This window comes from Ochlerotatus camptorhynchus, unplaced genomic scaffold, assembly GCF_037179485.1.
Source record: "Ochlerotatus camptorhynchus isolate MF236.1 unplaced genomic scaffold, CSIRO-AGI_Acam_v1.1 ptg000262l, whole genome shotgun sequence".
In the NCBI taxonomy this organism is placed as follows: Eukaryota; Metazoa; Arthropoda; class Insecta; order Diptera; family Culicidae; genus Ochlerotatus; species Ochlerotatus camptorhynchus.
This window is the reverse complement of record NW_027040752.1, coordinates 993,334-1,018,817: the sequence shown is the minus strand read 5'-3', so window position 1 is coordinate 1,018,817 and position 25,484 is coordinate 993,334. Positions and strand designations below refer to the sequence as shown.

The following is a 25,484-nucleotide window of genomic DNA, read 5'->3' as shown; positions in this document are numbered from 1 at the left end:
GCGGCTGACATTCACACAATCTACAAAGATGAAAATGGCGGACAATTCTACATCAAACTAATCGACGATCACACGTTCTCTGCGTTCATTTCCGAAGCACATGAATCGTACAACTTTCAGTACGAAGATGGAGGAACAGCAAGGGTCCAAGTGGACCAAGCATCACGGATTTACAGGTACGTTCGCATTTTCAACTTACCACCAAAAATCGATGATCGGGAGATCCAGTATGTACTGGGTCAATACGGAACAATCCGACAGCACGTGCGAGAGAGGTTCCCAAGTGAAATGAAAGTGAACATTTTCACTGGAATTCGAGGTGTCCATATGGAGGTTTCGAAGGAAATTCCTGCCAACATCTACATCGGGCATTTTCGTGCTCGAGTTTTTTATGAAGGTTTGAAAGGTCGATGTTTTTTCTGCAAAGCAGAAGGACATATGAAGTCGGATTGCCCTAAGCTGGTGGCGATACCTTCAGGAAGTGGAGGTAAACCGAACCACTCTGGAGGTGGCGGTTCACCGGAGTCGCCGAAGCCGTCAGGCAGCGGGGTTAAACCCAATTTTTCCGGTGACACCGGGGTGAAGCCCAGTCTTGCCGGCGTTAGTGAGGTCAAGTCTAGCCTTTCCGGGAGCAGCGTAGTCAAAACCAGCTCTGCCGGGGGCAGTGGTTCTCCCCTGGGCAGACCGAATAAACCAGTAATTGACAACATTGCACCAGTTATTCCACAAATGATGGTTCTAAGGAAGAACACTGAGAGTAAACCTGATCCAAACGTGCAGAACGCCGGATCTCAGAAAGCAGCGACATCAACAATCTCGACAACGGGAACGGTTCTGAAGGATAGTAGCGGTGCTACAACGGGCACACCAACAAGTACTTCTGGTGGTGATGCGTGTGAAACCACGACTGCAATGGAAGATGAAGTAAGCGAGCAACAACGATATGCTACAATCAAGCGTCCTGGAGCCATGGTTACGGAGAGTTCAGAAAGCGAGGAGGTATCAACAGCCAGTGGCCAGCAAAAAATGAAACATGGTAAGGCCAAAGAAAATAAACAGACACCGCAATTCGTGAGTAGACTGCCAAGGAATAAGAAAAACAAGCAGTAAGATATGATCATTTCCTCCTACCTGTATACAATTTAAAAGTTCATCTCTTTTTAATGAACCAAAAATGTTTTCTAGGATTTTAGCTACTTTAAACATTAATGCCATCAGCTCAAGAATCAAGATTAACATGCTCAAAGATTTTGTGTGGAACTATGACATTGATTTTGTTTTTCTTCAAGAAGTTTCTTTCGAAGATTTTAGTTTTATTCCAAGTCATATTGCTTTGGTCAATATCAGTGAGGATCGTAAAGGCACTGCTGTATTGATAAGAAAAAATAGACAATTTTCCAGCGTTTTGATGAATCCCAATGGTGGCGTAAACTTTTTTTTTTTTTTTTCCTTTGGTTTGTTTTTTCCGTCGATCTTGTTTTCCGTGCTGAGCACCAATGCTACCGACGTGCCAGGAAGGCAGCTCCCACACCTGGACCCTACCTATCGACTCATCAACTCATGAACCGGGGACCAACGGCTTTACTTCCCATCCGAAGGAAGGCGTGATCAGAGATGTTATGCCTCAGAACATCCCGGCGGCACCGACTGGGTTTGAACCCAGGCCTGCTGGGGTGAGAGGTAATCACGCTTACCACTACACCACCGGCGCCGTTTGGCGTAAACTTTATCAATGTGTATGCTCACTCAGGATTAAAGTTTCGTAAAGAACGTGCTCGATTGTTTTCGGAAGATATCTTTTCTCATTTGTCTACTGATGCACCAAATGTGATTTTAGGAGACTTTAACTGCATTCTGCTAAAGCGTGATTCGAACGGAGCCGTCAAAATTTTGTGTCAAGGATTGAGCCAGCTAATTTCATCGTTTGATTTGCAAAACGTCGGGAGGATTAGGGATAGAAAAACAATATATACATTTTTCAGAGGTGAATCCATGTCAAGGTTGGATAGGATTTATGTTCTGAGAAACTTTCTTGACAGAGTACTAAAATTCGAAACCACAGCTACAAGTTTCTCTGATCATCATTCGTTAATTTTGAAATTTCAAGTAGAGTCAAATGAAGACGTCATCTCATACGGAAGGGGGTTTTGGAAGATTAATCCTTCTCTCTTAAACGATGAGGACATTTGTGGTAGCTTAAAAAAGGAGATTCTTGCGGTTAGACGAAGAGTAGTTTACAGAGAAGATTTTTGCCGATGGTGGAATGATCATTTTAAAACTAAAGCACGTAGTTTCTTTAAGCCAAAATCTTATGAAATTAACAAGAGAATCTCTGAATCCAAGAGCTTTTTATACGGCTGTTTGAAGGAAATATCTGAAAAGCAAAATTTAGGAGTAGATATGACGAAAGGATTAGGTTTCGTTAAAACTTAAATGATGGACATTGAACAAAACCGGGTAAATAATTTAAAACTTAAAATACAAACAGATAACATAGTGGAGGATGAAAAGCTAAGTTTATTCCAAGAATTGAAAATTAATGACCAAATAACAACACAGAAAAAGGATCTCCAATTGTTCATGGAAAATCATTTTCGGAATCTGTTTGAAAATGATAACACATTTACACCAGGTGCAGGAAACGTTTTAAATTACATAAGAAATACTTTGTTGACAGATGAAAAGACAGACTTGGTTAGGCCTATTCAGGAGGATGAACTTGAATCGGCTTTAAAGCAAGCTTCAAAAAAGAAAAGCCCTGGGCCGGATGGACTCACTTATGAATTTTACTCGACTTTCTACGATTATTTAAAATCTGATCTTCTAAAATTATCAGGTTCGACGATCACTCCCGATTTTGTAGAGGGAGTTATAACATTGATCCCTAAAAAGGAGAATTCACACGAGATATCAGACAAAAGACCTATTAGCATGTTAAATTGTGACTATAAACTTTTTTCAAAAATTATGATGAATCGCTTACAGCCCATTCTAGACTCCTTTATTGGACCTGGTCAAGCAGCTTGTATTTCTGAAAAATCTTGTATTTCTGAAAAATCTTGTATTTTCAATTTGAAAATGCTCAGAAACATCGCAATCAAATCTTACGCTTCGAATAGGTTCAAAGGTTTAATTGTAAGCTTGGACCTCGAAAAAGCCTTTGATCGAGTGAATCATGGTTTTTTGTGGCTGATTTTAGAAAAGTTTGAGTTTCCTCAACAGTTTGTGAATTGCATCCGCAATCTTTATTCAAATGCTCGGTCTAAAATTATTGTTAATGGGTTTTTAACGAATAGTATAGCAGTTCGTTCATCTGTGCGTCAAGGTTGTCCTTTAAGTATGGCGCTATTCATTTTGTACATTGAGTCCCTTATAAGGATGTTGTATGATAACGTAATGGGATGTTACATTGATGAAGAACTCATAAAAGTTTTAGCATATGCAGATGATATCACTTTTTTCATTCGCAACAACCATGAATTTGATAAAATGCTGGAATTGATAAACTATTTTAGTATTTACAGCTAAATAAATATGAACATTAAAAAGTCTCTTTTTATGAGATTAAACAATTGCACTAGCGGCCCTCATTTATTAAAAGAAGTTGATTCAGTGAAAATCCTCGGGGTCGAATTTTTTCACTCCTTTCAGGACACTATAATGCATAACTATTCCAAAATAATTAGTATCATTAAATATTTGATATCATATATTTGATAGGAGACGATTAAATATTTTCCAAAAAGCATGGGTTTTAAATTATTTGATTTTTTCAAAATTATGGTACTTGTCACAAATTTTTCCTCCACACAATGCTCATGTAGCGGAACTAAAGACTATTAGCAGAAATTTTATTTTTAAAGGTATTGGACTATTTAAAGTTAGCTTAACTCAATTGAATCTCGATGTAGACAAAGGAGGATTATTTTTCATTGACGTTGAAAGCAAAATGAAATCCTTATTCATTAAAAACATACTATTTGGAAGTCAAAGCTCTGGAAAAGATAACTTTTTGATTTCTCAAAAAGATAACCGTTGCCTCACTCGAAATGCACGTGAGTGGATAAACTGTGCCATAGCAGACGATAATTTCACTGATATGGTCTCAAGCAATAGAATTAACAATTATTTAATTAGTGTACAAAATATTAAACCTAAAATTGCTGAAAAATATTCTAATTTACATTCCACTAATGAGAAGCAAAGTTTATTTTTAGTTTTCAATGACATCGTTCCCACAAAAGCTAAGTTGTTGTTTTATAAAGTTAGGGGGACTGATAATAATATATGTAAGTTATGCGGTAAGGTAGACTCAGTAGAACATCGTATAAAAAATTGCAAAAATAATGAATAAATTTGATTTTGGATAAAGGAAACAATTGTAAAAAAGCTTAAAATTACAGTTAATGATCCTGAAGAAATATTAAACAGAACTGTCGAATCAAAACAATATCAAAGTAAAACAGCTTTATGGCTTGTTGCTCAAGCCACTTTCTACCAGAGCTGTGTGCCCACCAACGAGCTGGGAACCGGTTTTGTAGTGCTGGGTAAGATGCGCCAACGCGTGATTGGTTGGCAGCCGATCAACGCGAGGATGTGCATGTTGAGGATTAAGGGCCGTTTCCTAAACTACAGCATCATCAACGTGCACTGCCCACACGAAGGGAGAACGACGGTCGAGAAAGAAGCGTTCTATGCGCAGCTGAAGCAGGTGTACGACGGCTGTTCGCAACGGGACGTCAAAATCGTCATCGGCACCATGAACGCTCAGGTAGGACGGGAGGCAATGTATAGACTGGCAATCGGGCCAAACAGCCTGCATGCCGAATCGAACGAACACGGCCAACGATGCGTGAACTTAGCAGCCTCTCGGGGTATGGTAGTTCGAAGTACCTCCTCCCCCCGCAAGGATATCCACAAATCCACCTGGAGATCACCTGACAAACACACAGAAAACCAAATCGATCACGTTCTAATCGACGAGAAATGCTTCTCCGACATTATCAACGTCCGCACGTATTGCAGTGCGAACATAGATTCGGACCACTACCTAGTTGCAGTATGCATGCGCTCAAAACTCTCGACGGGGCTTAACATCCGTCAAAGTCGAACGCCGTGACCAAACATTGAGCAATTACGGGACGCTGGAGTTGTAGGGACATCCGTACCGCTATAGGTAGTACTGCTGCAGCGACACTAGGTACTGCGGTCCCAGACCGAAGAAATGACTGGTTTGACGGCGAATGAAAGCTGTTAGTAGAGGAGAAGAATGCAGCACGGGCAAGAATGCTGCAACACCGCACGAGATTGAATGTAGAGCGATACAGACAAGCGCGGAACAGACAAAACTCGGTTTTCCGAAGGAATAAGCGTCAGCAGGAAGACCGAGATCGTGAGGTGATGGAAATTCTGTACCGCGTAAACGACACACGGAAGTTCTACGAGAAGCTTAATAGGTTACGCAAAGGCTACGTGCCGCAAGCCGATATGAGCAAGGACTTGGACGAACGAGTGTGAGGTAATTGAGAGGTGGAAGCAGTACTATGGCGAGCACCTCAACGGTGATGCAGCAGAAAACAGCAACAGATCTTGGAGCACGTGCAGGAGACAACAGACTACCGGCCCCTGATCTTCAAGAAGTTGAGGAGGAGATCGGTCGGCTGAAGAACAACAAAGCAACTGGTGTAGATCAACTACCACGTGAGCTATTAAAATACGGTGGAGAAGCGCTGGCTACCCGAGCAAATTCGGTTAACAAAATGAAAGCAAACCGATATTAAAGTGTGCAGTTGCTATCATAATGAAAACTCATTTTGATTTCAAATGTTGCGACATAAGTCTGATATCATATTGTGCTTTCATTATGCAGTCAAGACCTTTTAAATGAGAATCTTTCTTCAGCTTGAGAAACAGCTTCAGCTTGAGAAACATGAATGATAACCAATTACTCCAGGCCCGTATTCAGTTGAACATTATGAATGCAAAATCAGTAATCAAATTGATTTCATTGAAAGCAGCATTAGTTTTCCGTTTGCTTCAACAGTGTAAAATTTTGCTCTCATTTTTGCTGTGTTAACCGTTAAGTCAACCAAAATGAGATCAACTGGAGTATTCAAAATAAGTTACATCTTAACAGCAAAATTTTGATTTCAATTTGATCTTCAGCTTTGCTCGGGTAGAGCGCTGCACTGGGTCATTGCCAAGATTTGGGAGGAGGAGATATTACCGGAGGAGTGGATGGAAGGTGTCGTATGCGCAATCTTCAAAAAGGGCGACAAGTTGGATTGCTGCAACTACCGCGCGATCACACTGCTGAGCGCCGCCTACAAGGTATTCTCCCAAATTATATGCCGCCTGTCACCATTTGCAAGAGAGTTCATGGGGCAATACCAGGCGCGACCAAATTTTTGCGATTCGGCAGTTTCTGCAGAAATGCCACGAATACAACGTGCCAACACATCATTTGTTCATCGATTTCAAATCCGCATACAACACAATCGATCGGGATCAGCTATGGCAGATTATACACGAATACAGATTTCCGGATAAACTTACGCGATTGGTCAAGGCGACGATGGATCGAGTGATGTGCGTTGTTCGAGTATCGGGGACACTCTCAAGTCCCTTTGATTCTCGAAGGGGGTTACGGCAAGAGCAGGGATAGACACAAGTGACACGATCTTCAGGAAGTCCATCCAGCTCCTTGGCTTCGCCGATGACATCGACATCATGGGACGGAATTTTGAGACGATGGCGGAAACGTACATCAGACTGAAGGCTGCAGCTAGGCGGATTGGACTTGCCATCAACGCATCAAAGACAAAATACATGAAAGGAAGAGGTTCTAGGGAAGACAATGTTAGTCTCCCACCCCGAGTTCAGATTGACGGTGACGAAATCGAGGTGGTCGATGAGTTCGTGTATTTGGGCTCACTCGTGACCGCCGAAAATGATACCAGCAGAGAAATTCAAAGACGCATTATGGCAGGGAATTGGACTCCGGAGGACGCTCCGGTCGAATAAAATTAGCCGCCGCACGAAGTTGACTGTCTACAAGACGCTGATTAGACCGGTGGTCCTCTACGGCCATGAGACCTGGACAATGCTCGTGTGGACCAACGCCCCTTTCCGAACGAAAGGTGTTGCGTACCATCTACGGTGGAGTGCAGATGGATGACGGACCGTGGAGGAGGAGAACCATCCATCGTCCACATTGCAAAAATTGGGCGACTACGGTGGGCTGGACACGTCGTAAGAATGCCGCACGATGACCCAGTGGAAATGGTTCTAGAAAGCGACCCAACAGGAACAAGAAGAAGAGGCGCGCAGCGGGCAAGGTGGATCGACCAAGTAGAAGGTGACCTGCGGACCATTCGCAGACTACGAGGCTGGAGAAGTGTGGCCATGGATCGAGTAGAGTGGAGACGACTTCTTCGATCAGCAGAGGACAACAAGATGAAGTTGAAAACAAATTATCGTTTAAAAACACGCATCCTCGTTTCTTTGTTTGTGATATGAATATTCGCATAAATTTATCAACTATCAACAACTTATCGTTCGCTATTAAACTCTATTAGAATCCTACACACAAAAACCAAAAATGGTATCTTTAAAAATGTTACCAATTCAAATTAAAAGTTTCCCGAATTTGATAGTTTCAACTACGAAAATATTCAAAGTGAATTTATTTTCTATGGTTTGAAAGTTTTTATTTGACTATCGATACGTAATTTAAAAAGTTCACATTTTTAAAACAAAAAATTATAAATGGCAAAATGGCCTCCTAAGAAGCTCATTGTCATTGTCCAAAAATCTAATAGGGCATATAAGGTAACCCAAGTAACATTTTAAGTTTTATGAAATACTGTAAAGCAATTATAAAACAACATTCATAAAACCCTGGTCAAGCCTATTTTGTCATTAATGCATCCACCAAAACCTCATTAAGACTAGAATATGTCTAGTTGGCTCACCCTGGAGAAGGTTCTGAAGGGTGTATTCTCCAAGCTCTTCAAGATTGATTTACTGCAAAAGGTTGTATGACGAACGCATTGAGAACCATTTGAAAGCTACAACAAAAGCTATTTAGCAACAATAAAAACCCTTTTCGAGCCATTTCCACTAGCCGCATGCTGAATCCACTAGGAAAGCATCAATCAAGATAGAAAAGGATTTATGAATCCGATGTTATCAAAATAATTAAAATAGAAACTGATGGTATAAAAATCTTGTTGAATATCCAAATTTATTACAATAGTTCTCATTAAGTGGCCTAGTTTTAAGTGCCATATTAAATTTTATGTGAAATGTACGTGAAAACATCAAAAAAAATTAAGTCCACCCTCGTAAAACGTCGATTTGACCAATTATTTAACATAAAAAAAAATTCTTCAGATCGAGCTTGGCCGAGATTTTTTTAGATGATTTTCGCATTTCAATGTCTGCTCATTGCTAAATTTACCAAAATATAGTTATTTCCAAGGCAACATAGATTGAAAATCGAAGATTGTAAAAAACAAGCAAACTATTTGTAACATGGCGGTGGCATAAAAGTTGATTTTCATGGGTCATTTGTGAAAAAGTTGGTTTGCTTTCAAGAATTCCTTAACAAATTAATAAGGTTTTAAAATGGCTTTTATGAAGAAAACTTGCAGGCTGAATTGTTTTTATCTTAAGCCATTTTGCTTGATCCTAAACCGTTCAGATTAATGGCAGCATTTATGGAAGCAAAGTTGCCTGCAGAAAGTTAAACGTCAAAGTTTGTTTATCTTTCGATAGTTGCGCTGTGATATCCACGATTCTTCCAGGCGGTTTTCTCCCAATGGATTGGGAGCAGTTACTCAGATAGTTTGCGATACTGTTTTACAACATTTCGCATTTGGAACAGCTGGAAGCGTAGTCGTTCCCGAAAAAGATCCCCTTCTTTCGGATGGTTACAGAAGTGCGCTATCCAATGATGCAGAGATGTACGGTTTAATGAAATCTTTGAATTAAATCTAATGAAAGAGTCTTTCGCCGAATGAAATCGCTGCTTTGGATCGGAAACCAGCTGATCTCCGCTAACTAACAGTTTCAGTGGTTTGCTGTCGGTTGTTATTTCGATTGTCATCGCAAGATCTGGAGAAGACTGGTATGTTTTTCAACTTTAGACAATGTTTTATGAGTTCGAGGAACCCGCTTACTTTAATCTTCTCCGACAGATGGTCAGTCGTTGGTGGTGTGCTGGTTCTTCTAAAGAAGTAAATTTATCTGAAATTGACTTGATTTTTTCATCCTACTTCGTCTATCCATCGAGATTTCCTTGTCATAGATTTGGCATTTAGTAACTATGAGGAACCATCTTTTAAGCTCAATTTGTAAACAAAGTAATTGGGGAGTTAATGATGCTTTTTAAAAAGGCTAAAAAGCAACAATAAATGCTTTTTTTTCTCTAATTCAAAACCAAATAGTTTTATGGTTGCAATTATAATGATAGAACATTTTTATAAAGTATTTTATAATGACATTAATAAACAATTGCTAATGACGTTTATGCTTGAATTATAGAACAGTTTTAAGGAGGGATTGATAACTGCTTTAAATTTATTTTTAAAACAAGACAGTTTTTGACTTTCTTGCCAGACTATAAAAGGTTTTTAAAACAGCAAAAAGCTGAATTACTAAGCAGAAATGTTTTACACTTTAAAATGCTATATTTAAACTAAATGGATTGTTCATTGCTGTTATAAAACCATCATAAATCAGAGTGAGTGCTAAATGGTTACTGAATTGCTACTTGGGAAGATACTAGACCGCAGAAAATCAATTGTGCATCGTACTCTTCCGAAATTCCACAACCGGAAGAACCGATTTCGGTACTGGAGGCAGTGAAAAAGATTGAGTTTTTCACAGAAGGTAACATTGCTACTACTGTCTACACGTTTTTGGTGGCTATCAATAGGGATTAGACACTCCGTTCTTTCCTACTGGTAAAATTTAGACGCCCGATCGCCCGATCCCTACCCGGCTTGGTGCTTATCGTCTAGCAGCAACGAAAGCAACATGCACTTTCGTTCGACCAAGTCCGCTGCACGTTGGAACCCCGTATTTAGGAGGAAACCTTCATTATCCGCCGAAGACTACTATCTGTTCCGAGACTGAGGGGGGGACACCCCTCACCATCCCTCTCCAAAGGGGGAGTTTGGTAAAGAGAGATGAAAAAACCGATTTGTACCTTCCTTAAAAAGTTGTCCTTGCTCGCTATACTAATATCTATATTCAATCTTCACACTGCCGTACTCTAACGGAACTATCAACTCTATGCTTTCATCTACTCCATCTATCGTATAAAAATTACTACAACAGTCTGTTGTTTGAAATAAGCATCTTCAACTAGGGGAATTTACGTATTCTCGGCAACCTAAGCAGCGACGTTCTTTCTATAGCCGTTTTCTCTAAGAAACGCACACATATGCAGTATTGATTTGTTTACAATCTTTTGCTGCCAGCTGCTCTAACAATTTCAGTCGAAAGAATTGTCAAAAACTGTTTTGAAACGCTTTTACAAAGCTCCAATCTTCTCTAGTGAGAGCTAATATTGTCGGCAACCAGTTTTTCTTCGGCAACCGTTCCATTTGGACTGCATGTAAATCTGCTGTTCTATTATCGGCAACTCGAAATCAGCTACAATTTGTAGTGCGTGTGTTGCATTTCAAGAAAACCTTGCTAGATTGCTTTTTCTCAGTGGTAAAAATATAGTCAAATTGAAGCTGAAAGCATAAAGAATCGTTTGCATGCATTCAGCGAAGTGTTTTCGTAAGAAAATCCAGTGAAAATAGTGTTTCAATATGGGTTACCGAAAATAGTCTGTCATGCCGAAACCGTCATTTCCCCTATGTAAATCGTTGACTTCACTTAGAAGTAATACTAAAACATATAGTCAAAGAACATTTGAAGGTTTGTTCTACTTCCTTCCTGTGTTCATAGCCGCTTACCGTCAAACTGATACTTTCGCGGCACGCAGGTCAGGAGTTCGTGTTTTCTGATGAAAAACTCTTTGTCTTGCAACAGCCGCACAATGTCCAAAATGATCGGCTGTGGGCGCCGACGTTGGCCAGCATCCCCCCGTCGCAAATAAACATCCCGCGATTCCAGAGCGCCACGTCGGTGATGGTGTGGGGGGAGGGGGCGTATCCAGGCTCCCACTGGTGTTTATCGAGAATTACGTGAAAATCAACGCCACGTACTATTAGACCGAGGTTCTGGAGAAGGTTGTGGCCCCGGCACTTCGGGACCTCTACGGGAAGGATCATTACGTCTTTCAACAGGATGGCGCACCGGAACATACGGCGGTTATCCACCGACATACCGACATTAATGACCATAGCAAAATCAGTAAAATATCTGACCAAAGCACACTTCTGACATCGCGGGAAATATTTAGCTTATCCATGAACCCGCATGCAAAAGTTATAAATTGGTTCGTGTCTGATCTATTCTGAACAAATTATTTTTATCTAGATCACAATTCGGATCACTGCAAATTTAAATCGGCCGTTTACGATTTTTGGGGCATAAGTCAGAATCAAGTGTCATGTCGGTTTGTCGGTGGAATATCGTCCAAGCGAGGTGTCGGGAGAATTTGACTGATTTTCTCGATAAGACTTTGTGGCCTCCCAGCTCCCCGGACCTTAATCCCCTGGACTTTTATGTATGGTCGTACATTAGACTGATGCAAAATTTGACTTTTTCGCTCCACAGTGCTTAAATGGTTTCAAATCGGGTCCTGATTAGCCTCCCAAAGTTACAACACATTTGGTTAGAAACAGACTTCGCACAAGCCATTTGAAGTTTACATGTAAATTACTATGGGAAATCTCAACTTTTTGTTCATTGCCTTCTAGTCTTTTTCTATATTGAGCTGCGAAACAGTTCGATAGCCATCCTTATAGAAAATTTTCTCAGCTACAACTTTGCTCAAGATTGTTTCTATGTTAAACGAGACAGGAAAAAGTTATTAATTATTTAAGAGATTGGTAAACTTATGACATGATCACGCAGCTGCTCTGTAGGCAACACTGTATTTTGCAGTGTGACATAGGGTTACGGTATGTAATGTGGGTCTAGTCCTTTCATTCGGCCTATCACGCAAATAAATAATTAATTAAGGAATATTACACAAAAAATAAGGAAAATATTGATCACTGATGATTGATAAATGTGTACCACACACAAATCAATTTATATCACAACATTTCAATACATTTTCAGCTCTCGTAAGTAATAAAACTGGTTGAGAATATCACTCTGTTCGGAGTTTTTAGCCGCCATGACTTCTAAGGTTAAGATGGGAAGGTTGCACTGACGATCATCAAATGGCCTGATTATGGCATTTATTGAATGGAATTACCTGATAATACACACTAGACGTAAAACTCACAGTTACTGTTTGAATATTTTATGTTTATTTTAATTGTTTAACAACGTTTTCACAAGTAAATCATGGACCCAACTTTAGGGACACATTTCTTTTCTATGTTCCTAACATTGGCCCATGAAATTCATTTGACAGCATATAGCAATAAGAGTAACGTCAACAATGTGGTTTGCATTTGGATGATAAGGAACGAACAGGAAGGGAGATTTTTTCTGCCAAATCTGTATAATGAACATCACAATGTTTTGATTTAGATATTCTGCGGTCGAAAGACGATAAGCGAAATTTTTAATTTTTAATTTTTAACTTGAGTGATTTAATGTAGTTTTCGTAAAATTTTCTCTAAGAAATGTTTTGAGGAATGAAGAGTATTAAGTTAACAGTGATAGTGATAAAAAAAAATACATAAGAAAACGTTACCAAGAGCGTTTTTTTTGAGAATCAAACAGGATAGGACGAAGTTGCATCCATAAATAGACCCAATTTGGGGACAATAGACCGATATTACATACATTTCCCTGGTGAGTTTTTGTCTTAAAAAAAGTAAGTTTTTCAACTTTTTGCGGTTCCTGATAGCAAACGACATGATAAGCATATCTAAGCATACCATTTAGCAGTAGAATATCGTTTGCAGGTAAATTAATTGATGAGTTATGATTAAAAACGTAATCTATGGCTGCATATTAGACCGAGGTTAGGGACGTATACCCTAGTAGCCATGATTTTTGTGTCCTATTCAACGCCCCAGAAACACAAATGTTGCCTGCTGAGCAGTTGGTTGAGCATGATCATAAGACATAAGCGCATTGAACCATTGATAACTTTCGATCCTTGCATTTAATCAAAAAGTGGTCTTCAGCAAAGTTATAGCTGGGAAAATTTGCTACAAGTACAATTGAAAGCTTTTGAAGCAGACCAATATGGTGAATTATTAGATAGACATGATCAAAAATTTTGGTTTTACCATAGTAATTCCCATACAAACTTCAAATGGTTTGTGCCATCTCAGTTTCTCACCAAATGGGTTCAAATTTTCAGAGGTTATTCAGGATCCGATTTGGAATCGTTTATCGTATTGTGGAGCAAAAATTTCAAATTTTGCATCACTCTATCGTACATGCTGGCCAAGCAGAGCGAACATCAAGTGAGCACTATGGACCACTTTAAGAAGCTCATTTCCAAGATTTGGGACGAGGTGCCGATGGACCAGGTGCGTGCCACGGGCGATTCTTTTGATACAGGATGATCCAGGATGGACTATGGTCAAATTCACGATTTCATATAATCACCAGTTATCATGTTTTTAACGTTCATAATTATTCATGGCTCATTGCTCATAATTATTCATTGCTCTACATAGGTCATCGGCCAAAGGAGGCATCGAATTGTAGAAATATCGACTTATGGAGAGTACAATACATGGGAAAATGAAAGGACCGTAGGATCTATCGTGATATAGAAAATATCGAGTTATAGAATGTCGAGTTGTGGAGAGTTTTTCCAACCCGAAAAATTTCCTAGACCGGACCAGGAATCGAACTCAGCTACCTCCAGCATGGTCTTGCTTTGGGAGGATCAAACCATCATCATCATCAAATCTGCACAGTTCGAAAAAGTAGTGTACATTTCTGTTCAGTATGATCAACCGGTGAACACTCGTGTTTATTTACCGTGTGTTTACCGTGGGGACGTAATTTGTTATTAGCCCCGGTCCCTTTCAAATTGTATCATTATTCATGTACACACTATTTCAAAACTACCCAAATTTGGGTACAATCCACCCAGATCGGTCAAGACTGAACCTACCCAAAAACTGTGTTGGGAGTTACAGCTTGACAAATGAACAACATCGACATAAATCCGATCGACGTTGTTAATTTGGCAACTTGTTACTCCTAGCAAAACCACAAAATTATTGATTGGACGAAAGGGACCGTGAAAGAGGACACTAAAATAGAAAGTTTTTCTTCCGACAGTTTGATCTTAGTATTCTTCTTTGGTATAACTAATTTACCTCACTAATACACTCTACATTTTTTAGGGGGGAGAGGTAGCTCATCGATTCTTCCGGTTCGCCTCCTAGCATCGTGCTATAAGGTACCAGGCGATAACCAGGGTAGTTGATCGATAGCTCGATGACGTCATTTCGTTGGCGTCTGCAATGGGAAATTCTCATAGCAGGCGTTGACGATGGGACGTTGTCGAGTTGTTGAATAGCAACTATCGTGGTAACTCACCGATTACCTGTAGATCTGCCAAATTTGGAAAGACGTCTGCATTGAATTGTCTCATATAATAATATTCCGCCCACTATATCACAAGAAATTGCGAGTAGCTGAGTGGAATGGAGATAAGTTAAGCATTGGGTACAGGACCAAGTCTCCCCTGGGTGGTGCCAAAAGATGAGCGCAATAGAATCATCAAGTTGCCATAAGGCACGGAATGAGACTATTGCATGGCTGGGTAGTCAAAGTCTTCAATTCGTTAGTCATTTCAGGTGGATTAGAACAGGTTTAGGTTTAGGGTGGGCGTTGGCCAGATTTGGATTTTTTAGATGTAATCCTGGATAGGACCCTGTCATTGAACGTCGCGTGAAAGTGGAACTTAATGAAGGCCTAAGTACTTTTTCGTAGTTTTTAGTTTTCGGATTTGAAAGATCGTCGGTTACAGTGGCCTGCTTACTGAGCAGAAAAACGCGGTCCCAGGTCCTTACATATCAAAGAGATTTATGGTAAAATCAGGCATAACATTTGATAACGGCACGGAAGCATTTGTGAACAGACTTTCTAGAACCCTTTGCACGCGAGCCAGAGTACATCAACGCAAACCAACAACATCATCGGATAGGGGCAACTATCACCTTTCCGAAAGTGGTATTGGTTTGCGTGGGCGAACTTTGGTTCGCGTGTAGAGGGCCTTAGAGGGTTTGTTTGCGGATGCTTTTGTGCCGTTATCAAATGTTATGCCTGAAATCGCTTGTGTATCGTGTATTTTGCGAAACTCGTTGTTGTCGTTGGTTCCGGGTTTGAATGGATACACAAATTTGAGCAACGGTATTATGTGATATGAGGGGCTCGGTGGCCTTAGAGCAACCGTTTTTGCTTACTGAGCAGAACATCATGAGTCTAATCTCAGGCCCATCCACATTCAAGATTCGTCAATCGTTTTATTTGTTAATATGACTACATGGTAATAACAGCAACTCGGTGATTAAAAAGGTGCTCGTCTGCCTAGTGGCAAACGTTTTTGCTTACTGAGCAGAAGACCGTGGGTTTAGTCCCAAGCTCCTTCGCGTTATATGATCGTTAGGACTTCAATTCAGCTTATCGTTTACCAAAACGAACCCTGCTGCAAACCCAACCCTCTTATCCAACATCCCAGTGATTCCTCATGGAAGTGCAGAGGTGTTCTCGGCTTCCATCAAAGCGAGTGTCATGTCAACACAATCCTTCCCATTCCTTTCTTGACCTGTGTTCGGGCGCGGCCGGCGCTGGTATTGCCTAATTTAAGATCACCAGTTTTTACACATTGAGGATGATTGCTAGTCCCAAGCATCGTCTATTGGTTCTCTGTGTAATTACAGCTGATCTGGCAGTAACAGCGTAGCAACCGTGGGCGGTCAATCAAGCTCAAGCTCAAGCTCAAGCTAATACACTCTACATTTTTCGGTCTCCAATTTTCTTGCATTGAACGGCAGCTAGGTATATCGCATCCTCGGTTCATGCGGTCTCCACTAACATCCTCTGATGATGAATCCCACATAATTGTAAGCGAATCTTACATCCCTCGGTTGGGTGTACCTAAATTTCGTGGACCCCTGGTTTCATACTGACTCAACAGTACCGTAAGCAGATCATTACATAACCCCCCTTAAAATTCCTAGCTAAACATAACAAATATATTTCAGCAGCCTTATCACAAAATTGATTTGACCGATTGGGAAATTCGAAGATGATCATCCTTAAAAATTGGGTCATTTTTTGCGAACATTTTCAATTCGCTAATTGAATCACGATGCCCGAACAATTCCCGATTCTAACAACCGACCAACAACAAAGAGAAGGAATGGCGGAGGGACATCCATTATGCTATTTGAACAGAACATTTTTTCCGCACGTTTCATATTTCCCGTGTAAATAGAAATAATCCATGCCTGTGCACCGGAATGGAGCCTCTTCCCATCCCATTCCATTAGCGACTTATTTCCTCTGAACCGCGCGCCCGCCCATCCCACCAATCCTTGGTTTTTACGTCGACATCATCTAGGGTATATTGGTCTATTATGGATTCCTTAGTAGTTGTTCAGTAATGTTTTTCCCAGGCTTGCTGAAACTCCTCAAACTCACTGGAGGTTTAAAAAAAACTCTTGTGCTGCGAGTTTAGCCATTGGAGAGGGAGAGTAAACTTCAGCGAGAGGATGATTTGACGTGAGGTGCGCTTTTCGAGACTCCGGATGACGTTTTTGTTCGACACAAGAAGCTCAGAGTTCACCCAGAGTGAGAGTAAAGTGGACCCTACACGATTGCTTTTATTGACAATAATCGTATTGTCAATACATTCTATATTGACGTCAATATATCGAGATTGACAACATTTCTGAATTCACATCATCAATATTATTGTCAATAATTCCTCTTCGCGTCAATATATTGATGCGTGTGGGGTTTGCTTAAGAGCGTGTGATAGAAAACATGAGCATGAATGGCAGCAAACCTCACTCTCATTTTATCCCCCTTCGCTCACAAGCTCTTAAACTCAGCGGAATGATTTGGCAGTGGGCATTCTACTCCTCAGAAAAATGCTACACTCGGACTCATTTCAAACTCGCGAGTGAGGCTCCATCTAGGCGACTAGGAGAGGTGACACAGTCAGAAGAAGTGTTAGTTTGTTTACTAAAATGAACCGCCCATTTTGTTATGGCAAGTTTTGCTATAAGAAATGCTCCTCGTGTTTATTAGCGAAATTCACATCAAAGATTGATTAATTACGTAGAAAATCTGTTTGGCACGGCATTTGTGACCAGCATACACCTTGCGGTCGTATGAAACAGGTCAAAAACTATCCAAATCCGCTCATAAACATTTTTGTTTTGAATGTCTGTATGGCAAAATAGTGAACTTTTCGTGAACCGTGAGTTCCTGCCCACCTGTCTTAAAAATATCTCGCTTATTACCGATGTCACTTCACGGTAAAGTGACAATTTATCACTCACGGTGAAGTGATTTCCATTTGATTTACACGGCAATCACTTCATCGTGAGTGACAACTGGTCACTTCACTTCGTTTTCACCGTGAAGTGGCACTCGTAATAAGGCCCGTTAAATAAATAGATTACTTTCTTTTATCTACGAAAATTTGGGTTACAAAGTGAAGTCGCCATTAACCATTAATGGACCACCCGGGGTCCATTATACGATTGTGTTTACATCCTATGATGAACTGTCTAGAATAAAATCACATTTTATTTGGGGATTCACCTTTTGAACAAGGTTCAATTTAACCTGAAAACGGTAAAAATGCCCCTTGGTTTGATAAAGTGTCTCCTAACACAATGGTCCACTGAAGGAAATATTCAAATTGCGTGCCCTAATTTGGACTTTGGTACCTCCGTGGTAATGCTCTACATTAAGAAGTATTTTTTCCTTTTTTTTTCAATAGTATTTGACCAATGATTTCCATGAATCCGATGCAGATGAGATGTAACAGATGGCTTCCGATGTTATTTACCAGTAAATCTCTCCAATTTGTATGTAAAATTGAATCAATTCCTAAGTGGTCCACAGAGGGGAAACGGTCCACAAAAGGCCAATTTACCCTACAACAACGACAGCACAAGCAGCATCAACTATCAACCGTTTCCATCGACCCTTCCAGAGTCCCTGCCTGGCCACTATTTGCTCGCTCGACAACGGACCCGAAGAACGTGCACAAGCAGACGTCGTTTAGCGGAAAGCGCTCCATCCATCGAGAGGGTACTCTTGCTTCGCTCCGCTCTAAGGCCGACGACCACCGGGGCAGCATGCTAAAAGGATTTTTCGCTCGAATCTGTTTCTTCCTGATGTGCTTTCACACCTCACGAGGGTTTCGCCTATGCTGCGAGGGGAAGGACGGGTTAAACGGACGGATGAATGGGAAATAGTGTCATATGGTGTGCCAAGCCGGAGTTGAGCGAGCAACAGCAACAGCAAGTGTGCAAATGTGTGAAAAACCTTCGACTTTTCCAGCTTTTTTCCCCGTGCCGTGGTCCCACGGGGGCCACCAAAGCAAACCGAAGAATGAAAGCACTCGTCGGATGGGAGGAAATGGGAGCGGAATTGATCCGTTCGATCTTCACTTGAACCACCGACGACACTGACGATGGCGTCGACGACGACGGCGGCGACACCGGCTGTAGTGGGGAAAAAAAGTGCTAAAGGAAATCAATCACCGAGGTAATCCCGATTGGGACACGCCCTTCGCGCTGAGTTGTATGTGCATGCACGCTCTTTACCGTCTTCGTCTTTGGGAGCTGATTTCAAGTGGGTCATTACTGTGTGCAGCCGGGGTTGATCGATAAATCATTATGCTTAATCAATCATTGTCACAGTTGTCGAAGTCTTGGCGAGATGCTTAAGCAGAAGCGCTCATTGAAGAATGGAAGAGTACCTTAGCTATTGAGTGAGTGTAGGAGTAGTTTCGAGAGCAGAGTGCTTTGGAGCAGTGCAAATCAAGGCAAAGGCCACCTGGATGGTTTTGTTCGATGCATGCTTTGGTTGTTTTCTGTTTTTTTTTTCTTTTGACGAGTAAATTGATGTCACCATGGAGGCATCATTCAATAATTCACAGTTAGATGTGAATCGACTTAGTGACATTGAATTCTACAGACGCCAGGGAGCAGGTCCCACACCTGAACCCCACCTATCGATCCATCAACTCATGGACCAACGGCTTTACTTCAGAGATTTTATGCCTCAGAAAATCCCGGCGACTACGATTGCACCTAGAGGCAGTCACGCTTACCACTTCACCAGCGCCCCGCTGTATGACAATTTGTAGACATTGAAATAAGGCTCCATAAATTGTCTCCTCGTAAGGATTTTCATAGAAGCCTGCTAGCCCGGAACTTTAGGGACCAGTGTGCACGAGAGATAATTGGTTTTGTTATGGAGAGCATGGCCTCATCAAGCAGATTACCTCAGCTTGTGAAGCGTAAGCCCAGCTAAAGAACCCAACAGTGACGTTGAAGGCATCATACCTACGGGTAGCGTTGCCAGTATTCCAGAATTTAAGGCGTCTGACCAGTTACGCAGATCACGTTTATTTTCAGATGTGTCGCAGATTTTTCCAAATTTTTTAAACATGCTGCTTATCGAAAGAAGCAATTTGATTTACCGTCTCATATAAAAATAAAAAGCCAAAGCTACCACCTACATTATTAAAAGCCAAAGCTACTACCTACAATATTGAAGGTAACACCATGTTTGCTGCAAAAAAGCAGTTCCACGTCAAATGACGAATCGGTAAAACTGGACCATCTCCAATTTGCATGAAACTTAGCATAATTGTTTGATATGAGCAATGATTAACATTTTTACTAAAATTAAGCCATTTTGGATCTTACTAAATTTTCATAATGGCGTCTTTGAAATTAATAAACATGCAGTACGCAAACGGCATTTCTGTTCGAGATGACGTCTGCGACAAATTTGAAGAGAAAAAAAAAATAAAATAAAAATTTAGCACTTTCTTGTAAAAGTAAAAAAAAAAAAAAAACTTTTACCTAAATATCTCAAAATGAGCATGTCCGATATTGATGTAGGATATCGTCTTTCGGCAACATATTGGGGGTGCAATTTCAAGAAACCAAAAGCGACCGCGTTACGAAAAGTTGTCAGGTTTTGACAACATATAACTATGTCAATAGTGGATGGATTTTAACTCTAAACCAGTCAATCGACTGGAAGTTGCTCTACGAATCTGCTTAAACGAATACATTAAAGTCTGTTCCAGTTAGTATTTGGTCGCTTCTTTTTAATTACTGTAGCGCCTCTAGTTGTCGTAGCAAGAAACTATTGACTTGATCCGGAAGGATTGTTTATTTAGTGAAAATTTCATCAGCATTCATACACTTGTTCAAAAGTTATCGAAGATGAAACGTGACAGACGTGAAAAAATTCTGCACGTGCAAAATCCAACGTGGTCAGGAGGAATGATTGCAAAGGCTCTCAAATTTCCAAAATCGACTGTAAATACCGTGCTTAAACGTTACCGGGAAAAACAAACGTAGAAGTGGAACATATGACCGAAAATTACGAGCGAAGGTCATAAGGACAGTCAAAAGAATGCTGGGATCTCCAGTCGTGATTTGGCGAAAAGGTTCAGTGCGGCACACAATACAGTTCGGCGAATATGTATGCGAGAAGGTTTCCAGTCGTACCATGCCAGCAAACATCCCAACAGGTCGCTGAAACAAAACCTGGTTGCCAAAAACAGTGCAAGGAAGCTGTACGAGCAAGTTCTGACCAAGTATAACGGATGTATTTTGATGGACGATGAAACTTACGTGAAAATTAACTTTGGACAAATCCCGCACTAATTTTTTTACTTTGCTAAATGTAAAGGGGATGCTCCGGATAAATTCAAATTTGTCTTTGCATATAAATTCGCACGCAAATTGATGATTTGGCATGGCATCTGTAACGAAGGCTTTCATCACTCCAGTGAATTGACAAATTTACAAGGATGAGTGCCTCCAGAACATAATTTTGCCGTTCATTAAATCACACGAAGGTCCCGTAAAGTTCTGACCTGACTTAGCCAGCTGCCATTACAGCCGCGAATAATTTAGATTTCATTGAGAAAAGTATCAATCCACCAAATTGTCCAGATTTTCCTCCCATTGAAAAATGTTGGGCAATTATCAAGTGCAAATTGAAGAAATGTGGCAAAACAATCAAAACACCATCTGATTTGGAGAAGTGGTGGAAAAGGATAGTAGATGAGGTTGACAGTACTACCAACAATCCATACGAAACTAACGATTTTAAATTGGCTCACTACTTGACTAACCTATTGGTCCCAAGCAAACGATTAACGTACCCCATTCTAGTCGAAATTCTAGTACTACACAATGTTTGTTTTGATTTGTTATGAAAGTTTGACAGATAAAATGAGGGGTTCATGGATTTTCCTATGTTTCGAGGGGTGAATCGATTAGCTTGGGACCGAAGAGAGTACCAGAGCTGAGCCAAAAAGTTAAGCACGTTTCTTCGGGACTTTCTAGTCTTAGAGCTACCTCTATGGTACTACTGTGCAAGGCATGATGAGAGGTATTCCGCGAAAAGTTCGAAGATTCATCGGAAAAGCTGACGAATATGATTTGTTGTATTTTTTTTTTTCCCTTAAAGCTAAATTAAATTCCTACAAAATGATACCTTGAGCGTTTTTGTACTTTATTTCCACTTGAAGAAATGACCTATTTTGTGCGGCCAAATTCTAAATGGAACAGATTTTATCAATTTTCAGTCGGTCACTATTGAAAATTACACAAATTTCCAACTGTTGCAAGGGTGATCTAAATTATCACCGATGGCTTGCAAAAAGTGCATTCCCTAAAATTATCGGAGGCGAACCAGCCTAAGGCTGAAAGCCTCCTAAATAAAGCTAAATTAATTAATTAATGCATTCCCTAACACAGATTTCAAACTCGTATTCTATCCGATCTCGTTGAACGGTGCTTATACAATCACCGTGTGTGGTTGTTAGCATTGGGCGATCTTGAGGCAAGAATCTATCTTAGTGAATCGATTAATTTTTTTTGAAAATAATCGATTCACCGAATTAATCAATCATTTTGAATCGATCTTTTTGAATCAATCTTTTGAATCTATTCATTTTTCAAAATGGCACAAAAATGTTTCAAATATAACGGATCATAGGAAAGTTAGTGAAAATTTAGTCAAGTTCAGTCTAGAGTTGATATTACGTTACATAAGCTATCTTGCTATGAAATTTCACCTATAATTGTCATTTAGATCATCATTTAGATATCCTTTAGAAATAAATTGTGTAGTACGTACGCAGTAAATGTTGTGAGTGTAACATACATCACTGCTAGGCATTAAAATAGATGTAGGTAAAAAAATACGAAATTTCAGGTTATGCTCATTCAACTTCATTTTATTCGACTTTAAAGTTTAGCATTTGATAGTGTAAAAAAAAAAATTAAGTAATTGCACGAGAAACCTCAAAGTTAAAACATTAAATGACTCACTCATTAGAATCAAACATAAAATATGCCTGGTCAGTGAAATAGGTGTGTTGCATAAAACTACAGTACAGAAAACTTGAAAATAATCGTATCAGTTTTATTAGACTAATGACGCTTAGTAACCGCTGTGCCCTCCATTGTTCAGTAGAACCTAGTTCAATCTTCTTGGCATTGACTCAACCAAGTACTGACAAGTTTCCTTTGGTACAGCATACCACTCTTTTTGAACTGTGGTCCATAGTTGATCCTTATTTTAAAATGCTTGACCAGATAAATTTCTTTTCAGATCTTTCCATACATTTTTGATGGGGTTGATTTCAGGAGATTGGCTAGGCCATGAAATAACCGACACTTTGTTTGCTCGAAACCATTACTTTACATACTTAGAATTGGGTTTCGGATCGGTGTCTTGCTAAAAGTGCCATATAAGAGGCATGGTCTCTTCTGCATAAGGGAGCATAGCCTCCTCCATGATTTCTTTGTATTCAAATCTGGTCATGATGGAATTAATAGGGAAAATAGGACCTACTCCATACCAAGACAAAAAAAAAACCCAAGCCATGATGCTACCACTTCCATGCTTTACGGTCTTTACCGTGTACCGCGGATCGAACTCATTAACGGATGGTCTACGTGAGAATATAGTAAATGACTATTTTGATTTCATTTGACATGTGGAAGTTTTCGCTCAGGATTCTTGATTAGGTAAGCGATTTAATAGGTTGTAAAATTCGTTATATTTGTTATAAATGAACGATTTAAAAAACGAAAGATTAACACATGAAACAAAACGATTAGATGGTCGGGAGTGTAAAAGCAGGTAAGTACTTAATTCAGATAGCCCAAAACTCATCCGAGAGGGGTCCCAAGAAAATTATTTGAGCCATGTGTGGTTCTGTGTGGTTCCACCAGTTTTGAAGAATAGCCTCTCTAATGGAACACTTGTTACAATTCTTGATAAATAGTCTCGAGCATGGGGATTAACACTACGGATTTTCTCCCATACTCGAGAAGGATCGACAGAATGTGGTAAACAGACTGATGCAATAAATTTTGCAATTTTGCCGATATGCCCCCATGGCGATCCAGTTCTGACATAGCAGAGAACTGATGAACCTGAAATATGTCATAAAGTGAATATAGATGTAGATTAATAACTTTCTTTACCATTTCGTCATGACTATCCCACAGGCCTCCGGTTAGTTTTGGTGGGGGTACAGATGTGTGCAATCATCGTATATCCTTTCGGTACTCTGCTCAGACACAATTTTAACTACCCGAGCGTGAGTTGAAGACTCCAGGTACAGGTCAATATTAAATTGGAAATGCAAATGAACTGATTTTTTTTGTTGGATCGAAACAAAAATCGAAAGAAAAGGATCGATCTAGTAGATTTTTGTCGTGTTTGAGATCGATTCAAAGAATCGATTAATCGAACCAAAAGAATCAATCTTTTGTGATTCGATCCCAGATCGCCCATTGCTAGTGGTGGTGTCCGGTCGGTCGTCATCAGCAGCAGTAGTAGCAGCTCCAGTACACAATGAAAGGCTCCCCGCAAGCAGCTATAAAGGCTGCCTTCAAGAACCTCGATTCACCGAAGAAGTAGGAAGAAGCCGCTCCGCTACTGATCGGATTCAGTAGCTCTTCATGAGTCGCTGTGGTTCATCTATGCCAAGTGCGTCACCTTCGTTCCAAATAAACATCATCCGTGTTGAACACCCTAATAGATCAGCATTACTCAACCATGACGAAAATACGGTTCTTTTCAGGACCAGCATAAATTATTTATGTTTAAGAGTTAATTTCCATTGAACGTTCGCTCGCCTTGCTGCCAGCCACATCACCCCCAAAGCTCTTTGATAATGTACCCAGCAACCAGACGTTTGTGGTCAAATGCGTAACAGTATTGAAGTGGTACATACAAATTCTCGCAATGATCGAATACCACATGACCTTGCCAATTACCCAGAAACACTTCAATTTAAGGTTAGGGTTTCTCCAGGACGCTAGAAAAAAAAATGCAAAAAATTTCGAATATATCTGATTGATCGCAAAAATCCTGCGATTGGACAATATTTTGCAAAAAATTCCCGCAATCGATTTTCCGATTTTGAAAAAAACCCGAATTTCCGTGCGTTTTGTGCACGATGTCGTAATGTCATCAGAAAACGTGGCGTTTCCGTGATGGGAAAAAGATTCCCTAACAGAGTCGTCGAATATTCATAACGAGCACCGAATCCTTCGTCAATTCAACGGTCTAATGTTTGATGCAGCCACTTACTATTTTGTTCATAGTTTGTGTCCGTAGTTTTTTTTTTAATTTTACAAAATTCAAAATGACCGAAATTTAGTAAAACTGTGAATGGTTGCAGCAAGGGGTGGTCACTCTTTATTTGGCGCCAACATTTTTCTCAGTGTACCTCAAGTGTGCTGCGCTGTGCTGAGAGTGCCAGCCATCGAACTGACTTTGTTTGTGAATAATTGTATGTTTGGCAACCCAGTACTTTGACAGTTCAAATGTAGTAATCCTATAAACATATAATCATATTATTTGGCAACGTGATTTGTTTTGTTTACAAAAGCTGCAAACACTTGCTGCGCAGTACAATATTCCAGCTTTGTGCGTGACTTTATCGTTGCTTACTCTACGAGATTATTTGTTTACGTTGTTTGAATTATCTGTAAACTGGTGAACTATTTTGGCCAAGTTTTGCAATAACCACCGTCGTAAAAGTGCAACGAAGTGTAGCAATTAGAGTTTTGTTTTCAGTTTCCGAAAAACGCTGAACTTCGCAAAAAATGGCTTGAGTTTTGTGGACT

At 40.2% G+C, this 25,484-nt stretch overlaps 2 protein-coding genes across 2 annotated transcripts in view; one reads left to right on the top strand and one right to left on the bottom strand.

The window, feature by feature from the left end:
* mmd (mind-meld) overlaps positions 1-25,484 on the bottom strand; it is a 1,436,357-nt gene that overhangs the window by 1,154,026 nt on the left and 256,847 nt on the right. The gene's annotated exons all lie outside the window — the stretch shown is intronic.
* LOC135705242 (uncharacterized) lies at positions 128-24,208 on the top strand. The gene is made up of 4 exons (XM_065226852.1): positions 128-176; positions 479-1,036; positions 23,856-23,862; positions 24,136-24,208. The coding sequence occupies exons 1-4, from the start codon at positions 128-130 to the stop codon at positions 24,206-24,208; spliced, it is 687 nt and encodes a 228-aa protein (XP_065082924.1).